This window comes from Orycteropus afer, unplaced genomic scaffold (assembly GCF_000298275.1).
Source record: "Orycteropus afer afer isolate SDZICR_OR568_19922 unplaced genomic scaffold, OryAfe1.0 scaffold00238, whole genome shotgun sequence".
NCBI classification, from domain to species: Eukaryota; Metazoa; Chordata; class Mammalia; order Tubulidentata; family Orycteropodidae; genus Orycteropus; species Orycteropus afer.
The window spans coordinates 2,447,253-2,459,519 of NW_006921825.1; the positions used below are offsets into that span (position 1 = coordinate 2,447,253).

Genomic DNA, 12,267 nt, shown 5'->3' on the forward strand with positions numbered 1-12,267 from the left:
GTGCAAAGACCTGGAGTTAGAAAACCAAACGGAAGAATACCCTCAGCATTTGTCAAGTTGGAAGAACTGAAGAAAAAATTCAATCCTCATTAAGTTAGAATATTCTATGAGCAAAATACTGAATGATGCAGGAAGCATCAAAAGAAGATGGAAGGTATACAGAGAGTCACTGTACCAAAAAGAATTGGTCAACTTTCAACCATTTCAAGAGGTAGTATAATATTAAGAATGAATTGTGTTCAAGGAAGAAGTCCAAGCTGCACTGAAGGAATTGGCAAAAAAAAATAGGGCTCCAGGAATTGACGGATTACCCATTGAGATGTTTGAACAAACAGATGCAGCACTGGAGGTACTCACTTGTTTATGCCAAGAAATTTGGAAGACAACTACTTCACCAACCAAATGGAAAGATCCGTATTTGTGCCCATTCCAAAGAAAGGTGATCCTACAGAGTGAGGAAATTTTCAAACAATATCATTAATATCACATGCAAGTAAAATTTTATTGAAGATAATTCAAAAAGAGCTGCAGCTATATGCAGATATATTGACAAGGAACTTCCAGAAATCCAAGCTGGATTCAGAAGAGGGTGTGGAATGAGGCATATCATTGCTAATGTCAGATGGATCTTGGCTGAAAGCAAAGAATATTTAAAAAGATGTTTACCTGTGTGTTTTATTGACTATGCAAAGGCATTAGACTGTGTGGACCATAACAAATTATGAATAACATTGTGAAGAATTAGAATTTTAAAACATTTAATTGTGCTCATGAGGAACCTATATATCAAGTTCTGGTGGTAGAGTGGATAAGGCATTTGGCTGCTAACTGGAAGATCGGTAGTTCAAACCCACCAGCTGCTCCACAGAAGGAAGACAGGGCGATCTCCTTCTGTAAAGATATACAGCCTTGGAAACCCAATGGGGGGTCGCTATGAGTCAGAATCGACTTGATTGCAGTGAGTTTGGTTTGTTTTTGTGATATACATAGACCAAAAGGCATTGTTCAAACAGAACAAGGGGATACTGCATGGTTTAAAATAAGAAAGGTGTGCATCAGGGTTATATCCTTTCAACATACTTATTCAATCTGTATGCTGAGCAAATAACCCGAGAAGCTGGACTGTATGATAAATGCAGCATCAGGATTGGAGGAAGACTCATTAGCAATCTGCAATTTGCAGATGGCACGATCTTGTTTGCTGAAAATGAAGATGACTTGAAGTACTCACTAATGAAGATCAAAGACTGCAGTCTTCAATATGGATTACACTTCAAACATAAATAAAACAAAAATCCTCACAACTGGACCAATAAGCAACATCACAATAAATGGAGAAAAGATTGAAGTTGTCAGGGGTTTCATTTTACTTGGATCCACATCAATGCCCATGGAAGCAGTCGTCAAGAAATCAGATGACATATTGCACTGGGCAAATATGCTACTGAAGGCCTCTTTAAGGTGTTAAAGAGCAAAGATGCCACTTTGAAGACTAAAGAGCCTGACCCAAGCCATGCTATTTTCAATAGCTTCATATGGATGTGAAAGCTGGACAATGAATAAGGAAGACTGAATAAGGAAGAATTGATGCCTTTGAATTGTGTTGTTGGGGAAGAATACTGAAAATACTATGGACTGCCAGAAGAACAAACCAATCTGTCCTGGAAGAAGTTCAGCCTGAATGCTCCTTAGAAGTGAAAATGGCCAGACTTCATCTCACATATTTGGATCATGTTGTCAGAAGGGACCATTCCCTAGAGAAGGATATCATGCTTGCTAAGGTGGAGGGTCAACTAAAAAGGGGAAGGCCCTCAACAAGATGGATAGACATAGTGGCTACAACGATGGTTTCAGGTATATCAAGGATCATGGGGCTGGCACAGGACCAGGCAGTGTTTCATTCTGCTGTATATAGGGTCACTATGAGTCAGAGACAACTCAGTGGCACCTAACAAAACAAATATATATATATATAATTTTTTCTCAACCATTTGAGAGTAAATTGCAAACCAAACACTCATTTATCCCTAAACATTTCAGTGGGCATTTCCTAAAAATGAGGATAGACTATTCTTTCATAACCACAGTACAATTACAAAAATCAGGAAATGAACAATGACATAGTACTATTAACTAACTTGTCTAGACCTTACTCAAATTTTTCCAATTGCTCTATTATTGTCCTTAAAAGAAAAGGAAAAATAAACATTTTAATCTGGGATCCAATCCAGGAACATATAGTGCATTTAATTGTTGTAGCTCTTTGTTTTTGTTGTTGTTGTTGTTGTTGTTAGGTGCTGTCGTCATCTCCGACTCATAGCAACCCTATGCACAGCAGAACTAAACACTGCCCGGCCCCTGCCAGTTGCATGATCCTTGCTATCTTGTATCTCTTTAGTTTCCTTTAATCTGAAACAGTTTCTCAGTATTCTTTGTTTTCCATGTGCTTGATATTTTAAACAATATAGGCCATAATATGTCTCTATTGAAAACTTGTCTGATATTTTTTCATCATTAGATTCAGAACATTCACTTTTGGAACTAATGGATGATAACCCATAGAATCCCTGAGTTTGTATTGCTATAAATAAGTAAATAGGAGAGAAGGAAAAGTCTTCCTTACAGTAGAATGCCAACTACTAAATGTAGAAGGAATGATAGAAATAGAAAATTGCCATTTGGCAACCACCACAGTAGTAATTGCTTCAGGGAAGTATTATCAATGGATGTTAAAGTAGTGGGTGAAAGTGTGAAGAGTCTTAGAATATCTCCCCACAAGGTATTTTTTCATCTTAAAGAGAAAAATAGTGACTTTACATTGAAGAAACCTGGGAGACCACCACCTTCACCAAATGATCAAACTTAGCACCACCAATAATGGGGAAATAGATATGATGTGCCTTCTAATATGATGAACTGAGAAGGACACAACATCTCTTATGTGGTATTCCTGTCCCAAAGGAATTTAAAAATTTTAAAGATCTGTAGTTCTTCCGAGGCTGCATTCACACATAATAGATTCTGAAATCTTTTTCACCTTCACAGACTCTGCCTTGGTAATGTTCCTAGAAGGAGCTAGCAACAACTGGGATACTGAAGCAAACAACTCTCTGTTTGGATGGAAACTGTTCAGTGAATTTTTGGACAACATGATAGTCCTAGAACATCAGTGATATTACAGGAATACCAACAGGCTGGCTTCCAGTATGAGAGGGTAATAACGGAAAAGAGCAAATCTGCCTTCACTCACAGTGTTAATATGTGGTGGACCAGGATGGAAAAAAACAAGTGAGCATCATGTGATGTGCTTTTACAGGTTATACCAGACTCCATCCTTCTTGTTGTTTGTTTTTGCTGTTGAGGCTAAACTTTATTTTGCTAATTTCTATAGCATGGTACCTAACTGACAAATGAAACAACTGGACATCAACTGCCCTCCAGCTCTATGTCTGGCCTGTCTCTCCTCAGATTTAGTGCCATGCAGAGAACAACATAAATCTATTCTCTTGGGTAGTCAAGCCAGAGAGGCCAGTGCTTCTCCCTCGCCTTCACCTCTCCCTTGACTCTCCACCAAACATCTTGTATCCCTCCACCAGTTCCTCATTCTTTTCCATTCCAACTCTATTCTGTCTTCCCCAGTGAAACAGTCTGATTCAGAAGGTTTCTCTAGTTAGAAAATACGGACCAAGGGAAATAAGGACTTGGTATATGACGAATTTCAGACAAGAAAAATCCATTTTATATAAAAGACACCACTTAGAGAAGCTATTTCAAGTCTAAGGAAAGAAAAATCAGTTATAACTGTGAACCTTTTTTGTTCAAAGATAAGTCATCTAAAGAACATACAGATATTCTACCCAGGTAGAATAAGTAAGTAAACAGGAGAGAAGGAAAAAATAAATAAAAATTGTAATGTTAATTATATTCTACTAGAATATAATTGGGAGCTCTGGTAGCATAGTGGCTAAGGCACTTAACTGCTAACCAGAAGGCTGGCGGTTCAAACCCACTAGCCACTCCTCAGAAGGAAGATGGGGCAATCTACTTCTGTAGTCATACTGCCTCGGAAACCCAAGGAGGGGTCGCTATGAGTCGGGTCCGACTCAATAGCACATAACAACAACAACAAAGAATATAAGTAACATTACAATTTTTATATTATCTGTGCTAACCTGAGAGAGAGATTGCACAGATAAGTGAAATTCACAAGTACTCTAAAACTTTTTGAGTCCTACATTATCATCTTCTTCCCAAAGACATCAAGAAGAATTTCATTTTTAAAAGCACATGCTGCCCCAATTATCCAGGTTTATGACATGAATGCTCAGAAGGAAGGTTGGGCAATCTACTTCCGTAGTGATACCGCCTCAGAAACCCAAGGAGGGGTTGCTATGAGTTGAATCTGACTCGACGGCACATAACACCACAACATCGTGACAGGAATGCAGCATCCACTGGACATGTGGGTTATTTTAAAGTTCAGGATCATAATTTTACACAGTCTTTCATCTAATTCAGTTTGTAACAGGAGCAAACATCAACCAAACCCTGGAGCAGAGTAAGGATTATAGTTGTGATTACAGAGCCGTTTTCTTCTATGTAAACCTGTCATATGCAGAACTCAAACTGGTACTCATCTTTTCATGAGCTGACTAACTATGACTTCTGAATCATACTCTCACTCCTCTTGGTTAACCACAAGGGAAGGTAATAATAAACAACAAGAAATCCAAAAGTATTGGTTTTATGTGCCATGGTGTGGGTAAGGAGGCAAGAAGCATGGCTGGCCCACAGAAAGGATAATCAATGATGACACCTCCTTTTCATACAAGGCTGAAGGTGGTGCTGCCAACTGTCAGTCATCCCTCTACTCTGAACTACTATGGCTGAGCGTTGGTTCCATTTCCTCTGTGATGAATTGAGTTGGCTTCTGTTTAGCCTCAGCAGTGAGGAGTGTAGAGATGCTTCCCTCAGGTTCTGAACTCTACTTGTTTCTACCAGGCTGTACAGCCCACCTATAAGTAGGTGTAATGATTTTCTTTTCCAGGGTAAAGTCATAGTTGGAAGGAATCTTAATTTTATGGAAGATACATTGTCGAGTCAGATCCAACTCAAAGTGACCCCTCCAAGGGTTTCCAAGGTGGTATCACTATGGAAGTAGATTGCCCAATCTTCCTTCTGAGGAGCGGCTGGGCTGGTGTGTTTGAACTGCCAGCCTTCTGGTTAGCAGTCAAATGCCTTAGGCCTATGCCACCAGAGTTCCTAGAAGAAATATGGAAAGATTAAGTATAGACAAGTTGCTCACACAAAGACAAGCTGTACAAGCTACAGAAAAAACAACATAACTTTTAGTCACCAAAAAACGTTGGATCACACTGGCTATCTTCAAGGCCCTCCCACTCACATTTCCTTCTTACATTGACTTCCCCTTCTCCTGGTTAGAGCAACAGGAAGCCACCACGCCTCATTTTCACACATGCTGTTCTTTAAGTCCCTGGGAACTTTCTTTGGCTTAGTCCAGGACACATGGAGATTTAGTTCTCCCTGTGAACCTGCTTAGACAATAAACCAAATTCTTTTGAAAACACAAAATTAAGAATTTGATTTGTCCCTAGCCAAACCCAGCAGCTTAGTAAAAGCTCCCCATTTCCTAAAGTTTTTCTCTGTGGACTATCAGTTCCAGCATACAGATTCCCAAACAGCCACAGATCAAAAAGTGGCAGGGGGATTGAGGGGAAAGGAAGGAGAGCAAGTGTGAGTGAGAATGGTTAGAAGAGATCAGCCCAGAAATTTAGTCTGATGTTTCCTGGAGTTGTTGCTACTGGAGGAGCTCTGGTGGCGTACTGCCTGAAGGAAGATGGGGCAATCTACTTTCCGTAGTGATACTGCCTCAGGAAACCCAAGGAGGGGTTGCTGTGAGTTGAATCGACTTGATGGCAGTGAGGTTGGGTCAAAGGGGAGAGGGCAGTGTTTTAGAGGGGAAAAAAGGAAGGTGAAAATGGCAGGAGAGAAAAAATGCACTCCTCCATAGAGATATAAGCAGAAAGCTACAAATTCTTGTGACTCTGCTTGTTTTGTTAAGTACAATGTTTTTGAATAAACCAAAAGAGAATCTTGTGTGTTAATACGTATGTGCATAATGTTTATAAAAAAGGGTATGTGGAAGTCATTATGGAGTATTGTATCAATAAACCTTAGATATAAAATATATTTTTAAAATTATTGTGTAGGGCAGTGGACACTTAAGAACTTCCAAACCTTTCATATCTTTGTTTCAAAACAATAAGGAGTTCCAGGCTGGCAGCTTATTTCCTGAGTATATTCCACTGTAAATCCAAGAGGTTTGGGGGTTTTTGTTCGTCTGTTTTCTGGCTTTGTAATTTATAATGATCTGTATGGATAACTTTGAAATATCTGTTGCCTGTGTGTTGGTGTTGTTTACCCACACAAAGTCATCAGAATCTGTTCCACACTTTGCATCCTGAAAAAACAAAAGAAATTTTCTAATGAGAAGGAAAACACAGAGAACGTGCCTTCACTGTTGGGTAACTCTCAGACACGTACCACTGACAGCTTTTGGTAAGGCTGAGCAAATGGGATGTTTAATATCAGAGTTGTTGTCTCTCACTCAAATGTTTGGTGTTGGATAAGCCTTCTCTCAGGAGGGGAGCACATACTTTTGTCAGGTAGTTTTTCTTTGGACTTGATAGTCTTCTAGAGGAAACCAGAAGTCATGGCCCAGAGCCACTCTCCACCATCGGTTTTCAAAGAACTGCCCATATTATTAATTTTCCGCTTTATATCCTGTGTTTCTGTGGTAGATTGAGCACTTTCAGAATGCACTGTTACTTGTTTGGGTTTGTAGCTCTGATAAGTGCTAAGTTTGCTCTTTACTGCACAGACTGATTCGAAGTAAAGAGGGGAAAAGGGGGCTGCCTTGCAGGAGGGTTCCCTTGCACCTTTTACATCAGCCAAGAGAAGCAGCACAGAAACCAGTGCACAAACTAACATCTGTTCTTCATGCCAGGAGGAGTCAACGATGCAAGAGTGGAGAGATTACCCAAGTCTCCTTTGCCAAAAATACATATTGCTCCCAGATGTAAGCTTGTAAAGCCCCATACATGTTTTAGCATGAAACAATAAAACTGGTTTATTTTCATTTAATAGAGTGGTCCCACAGGCCTGGTTTTTTCAGTAGCTGACTTGGAAAAGAGAGCACTTTATCACAGACTAAATGTCAATATGGAGTATTTAATTTTCCCCAAAGGACTAGCTCCTTCCAGCTGTAATGGACATCCAGTTGGGAGAGCTGGGAGGATAGGTCACTTTGTCAGACTTGGGAATTACTTAATTTCAGTAGAGGTAGGAGGCAGCAGGGGTTAAGTGACACTTCCTCTCAAGCCTGACCAGCATGAGTTCACCTCCATAAAGCAAATTCCTGTTTGTACAACCACTTAAGCACAAGAAGGTCTCCTAGCCAGAAGCTTTCTCTGCTTGCTTAGTGCAGAGGTTAGAAGCATAGCCTCAAGACCCTCACTGCCTGTCACTTACCAGTGTGTAGCATTGGGTAAGTTATTCAACCTTTCTGTGGCTTGGGTTCCTTTTCTGGGAAAATGGGGATATAATAGCACTTTCTGAGGGATGTGAGGGATGAAATGTCTTAAAACACATAGAGTGCTTTGAACAATGCCTGACACATACAACGTGCTCAATAAAATTAGTATTACCACCTTCACAATTTTGGCCTTACCTACCTACCACCTCTATTATTTATCTAACATTTGAAATTACCTTAAAAAAATTCATATCACAACTGTAAATAGAAAACTGGTATAATATGCTATGAATATAACATAACTGTAAAATAGCAATAATACCTCATATTTATTGAGTCATTACTTCTTGCCTGGTTCCTAGGTGTCACGAACAGTTACCGGAGTTCACCCAGAGGTACCACTAAAAAAGGCCTGGTGATCTCCTTCCAAAAAGTTAGCCATTGAAAACCCTGTGGAGCACAGTTCTCCTCTGACACACATTGGGTCACAAATCAGAGTCAACTCAGTGGCAATTGATTTCAGTTTGTATGTGTGTTTTTGTTTCATTTTATTTACTACTGGCCAGGCACTAGGAGCCTTGGTGGTGCAATGGTTAAAGTGCTCAGCTGCTAACCAAAAGGTCAGCACTTCGAATACTCCATGGGAGAAGGATATAGCCGTTTGCTTCCATAAAGATTTACAGCCTTGGAAACCCTATGGGGCAGTTCTACTTTGTCTCATAGGGGTTCTATGAATCAGAATCAATTCAAAGGCAGTGGGTTGGGTTGGGTTTGGGCGTTAAATGCCTTCAATCATTAGAATCCTCACAACTCTATGAGGTCATTATTATTATTATTATTATTATTATTATCCTCACCCTCATTTTATAGATAAGGAAACTGAGGCACAGAAAAGTGAGCTAATTTTCCTATAGTTACAAATTCAGTAAGTGGAAAGGACAGAGTTGGTAAATAAGAGAGATAGTTCAGGCTACAGAACTCAATCTTTCTTTCATCCCTCGCTTTGTTGTGTACCCACCTTAACAAAAACAAGAGCAATCAGTTAACATGGTAGATGCAGTTGCCTATCTAAGACTCTGAACCTGGGTCCTGAACCTGGGTCCTGAAAAAGATTCACAAGGTGGCCAAGATTAGCACCAACCTAAGACTTTCTTCACCTCTATGCCATCAGACTGAGGAGGCAGGATGAGGTAGTGACAATCCTTATGTGTTTCACTAACAATTAGTGCCCAGTACAAATGCTAACTAAAATATCTATGTGGCACAACATAAAAAAGCCCCATCGCAATTCTTCGGCATAAGTGGATGACAGTAGGAAGCTGGAAAACCATGCACCCTTGCAAAATTCCAGGTGGATAGTGGGGGCACAAAACTCACCTCTCGGATTTTCCTTATACAGCTGAACTGGAACAGCAAATCCAGACACAATAGACTTCATTCAGTAGGGGCATGTGTAAAAGTAGAACAGCAGAGACACCAGGAGAAAATCATTTATTTTAACACTGTTACAGTGAAAAATTAGGAAGAAGAAAAATTTTCCTAGTAAAGGGGCTTGGGAGGAAGGTGCAAGGGGTGAGGGGATGACAGGGAAGGGTTATCTTGCTCTATCAAACCAGGGTGTCCTTAGTCGAAGGAGCTTCCCGGACTTCATAGAAATGGGAGGTCCTCATCTTCAGTTCCCGAGCCACCTGGCAGATGGAAAAGGGCCAACAGCAGTGCACCACCAGCCAGTCCTCGCACAGTGTGCCCTAGGGTGAGACCCGAGTCTCTGTTCTGTCCTGATCACCAACTCATTTCTAACACCCAGGGACGTGCACAATTAATAAGCCCACCTGCCCATTGCCTCTGAGATCCAGCAATACCCCTATGTCAGGACCCAAGAACACAGCTTCAAGCACGAAGCTGCTCAACTGCTAACCAACATCTGCAGTTCAGACACTTGCCCTTAGGACTTTTGATACATGTTTATGTTTGAAACCACTAATTTCTTTGTCAACACCTCTTTTTTTCCTCTTAGAATCTAATTTTCATAATTATTTTATCTATTTATTTGGACTAAGTAATAAGAAAATGTGGTGTATTAATCATATTTTCTAGCTTCTGTAATATGATGTTTTAACATTCACACTAAGTAACCCTTCTCCACCCATGTCTGCTATACCTTGATAATATGCCTTTAGTTTCCCCTTTGGTCAAGGCCCCAAGCCCCAAGGCATGATTTTATGGCTGTCCAATAAAATTCCCACTTGCTCTGACCTCTCCCTGTCAGGTTTCCTGCAAAAACCACAATAAAGGAGCTTGTCCACAGTAACACTCCATCTCTGCCTGTGACCACCCCGTGTGTTTTCCCCATGTAGCCCTGCCAGGCATGCTGTGAACACCAGTGACAATGAGTATAATAAATCTTTAAATGCTTCCAGCTGTTCTCTCTTGATTCACATTCAAACTTACCATATCTCAAATATTGCTATTATATCAAGTTTTAAAACACATGTTCCAAAATTCCAAAAATGAGAAGGGATATGAGCTTAAAAGTAAATCGTCTTCCCAGAGTCATCCCCAAACATCCAGTTACCTGTCCTGAGGCAAATATTGTTAGCCGTTTCTTACATATTTTTCCAGATAAATTCTATGCCTACACAAAGAGGGGTCACTATGAGTTGGGTCTGACTCGATGGCACATAACAACAACAGCAACACAAATATATGGGAGCTCTGGTAGCGTAGTGTCCAAGGCACTTGACTGCTAACAAGAAGGCTGGCAGTTCAAATCCAGCAGCCACTCCTCGGAAGGTAGGTTGGGCAAACTACTTCCTTAGTGATACTGCCTCAGAAACCCAAGGAGACATTGCTATGAGTCAGGTCCAACTCAACAGCACATAACAACAGCACAAATATATATATATATATATATATTTTTTTTTTTTTCTTCTAATGTATAGTTGCATAATTCTGTGCTTTATTTTTTTCCATTTAAAAATATATCTTACTCTAAAGCATAGATAAGAAGATAACAGGGTAAAGAAAGTAGAGTATGTGCTGGAAATAGAACAACAAGAACACAATTAAAAAGAATGTTGACAAATTGTGAAAAATGTAACTAATGTCACTGTGTAGAAATTGTCAAATGGGAATTTGCTGCGTAAATTTTCACAAATAAATAAATATTTTTAAAATAAATAAAAATGCTAAAAATAAAAATATTATCTTAGGGCTCATTCCCTATCAGTATGTGAAGACGGACCTTTTTATTTAACTGTCCAAATCTTAATCTGCATGATCTGTCTCTCCCTAGTCCCAGTGTACCTCACTCAGAGCTACACTGGAAATAATCTGGATTTTTTGAGGGGTCCCCCAGGCAACCCCTAAATTGAATACTGCATTTGCCACATAAGGTATATTTTAAGTCAGACCATCCTAAGTATATCTTCCAAATATGGTGGAATTCTGTCATCTTCTTTTGATGCAATAGGAGATAGCCAGAAGAGTGGGTTTTATTTCTATAGATGAAAGAGAATGTGTGTTAGCTTAAGGGGTAGGACTAACAAGAGTTATTATTCTTCATTAAACGATGACTCAGGGAGCACAATTTGGACAATGGGCTAAGCAAGACATTGACCAACAATCTGCATCATTGTAAGTCCTCCTGGAAATACCCTTCACAATATGATATGTTAGTTATTTTCTATTTCCTGGTAATGAATTAAGGAGTTCTAGTGGCATAGTGGGGAGCCCTGGTAGCATAGTGCCTAAGGCACTTGACTGCTAACCAGAAGGCTGGCGGTTCAAACCCACCAGCCACTCATCTTTACTTCTGTAAAGATTTACAGCCTTAGAAACCCAATGGGGGTCTGTATGAGTTGGAATCTACTAGATGGCAGTGGTTTGGGGCTTGGGTAATTAAATATATCAGAAATATCTTCCATTTCTTTTCCCAAAGTCTAACACTAAGAAAAGTATGGTATTTTTAAGCTCCCTTCTCACACCTCTTTTTTTGGGGAGGAAATCACTGGTGTTGAAGAAATCCAGGTTCTCATTTATATCCAGGTTCACATATACCTTCAAACACACTTACCCATATTTTATGTCGCTCTCTGGTGCCAATTCTTAGTGCAAAAGAGGACCCAGGTAACAATGGCCAACAAAGACACTCTCCATGATGCCTGGCAATGTCACACTCAAGACACATCGGACAAAACAGACCACAGAAACCTGTCAATAACCAAAAAAAAGTCAAGTTTCTCGGATGTTCTTACAGCAACTTCACAGCACAAAAAGTACTCATATCCCCGTGCCATCAATTTAATGCTACACTGTCTCCCTGCAATCAGAGGCTGTAAGTGAGTAAGCAATTCTCAAAACTCAGTGTATGAAAATTGCCATAACAGAGCTAATCAAAATTGTCTTCTTTTGTCAAACACTGGCAAAGCTGAACCTGATACAATTCTGTTAGCATTCACTATGGTAATTGTTTTATCCTGTCAAGAGAAAAATGTTAAATAATTTTTTACAGTGGAATCATGACTGTTGCTTCTAGTACATTAATCTAATTTTAATATTAAAATTGTTGTTGTTGTTAAGTGCCGTCGAGTCGTTTCCGACTCATAGCGACCCCATGCAAAGCAGAACGAAACACTCCCCGATCCCGCACCAGCCCCACAATCCCTGCTATACTCGAGCCCATCATCGCAGCCACTGTATCAATCCATCTC

At 39.9% G+C, this 12,267-nt stretch overlaps 1 protein-coding gene across 1 annotated transcript in view; it reads right to left on the reverse strand.

Annotated features, from left to right (window-relative positions):
• Positions 1-9,162: 9,162 nt before the first annotated feature.
• PLAC8L1 (PLAC8 like 1) overlaps positions 9,163-12,267 on the reverse strand; it is a 33,410-nt gene continuing 30,305 nt past the window's right edge. The window contains exons 3-4 of the mRNA XM_007949110.1: positions 11,631-11,767; positions 9,163-9,303 (exon numbers count right to left, since the gene is read on the reverse strand). Coding sequence (XP_007947301.1) covers positions 9,163-9,303; positions 11,631-11,767 — 278 coding nt within the window. The remainder of the gene's footprint in view (positions 9,304-11,630; positions 11,768-12,267) is intronic.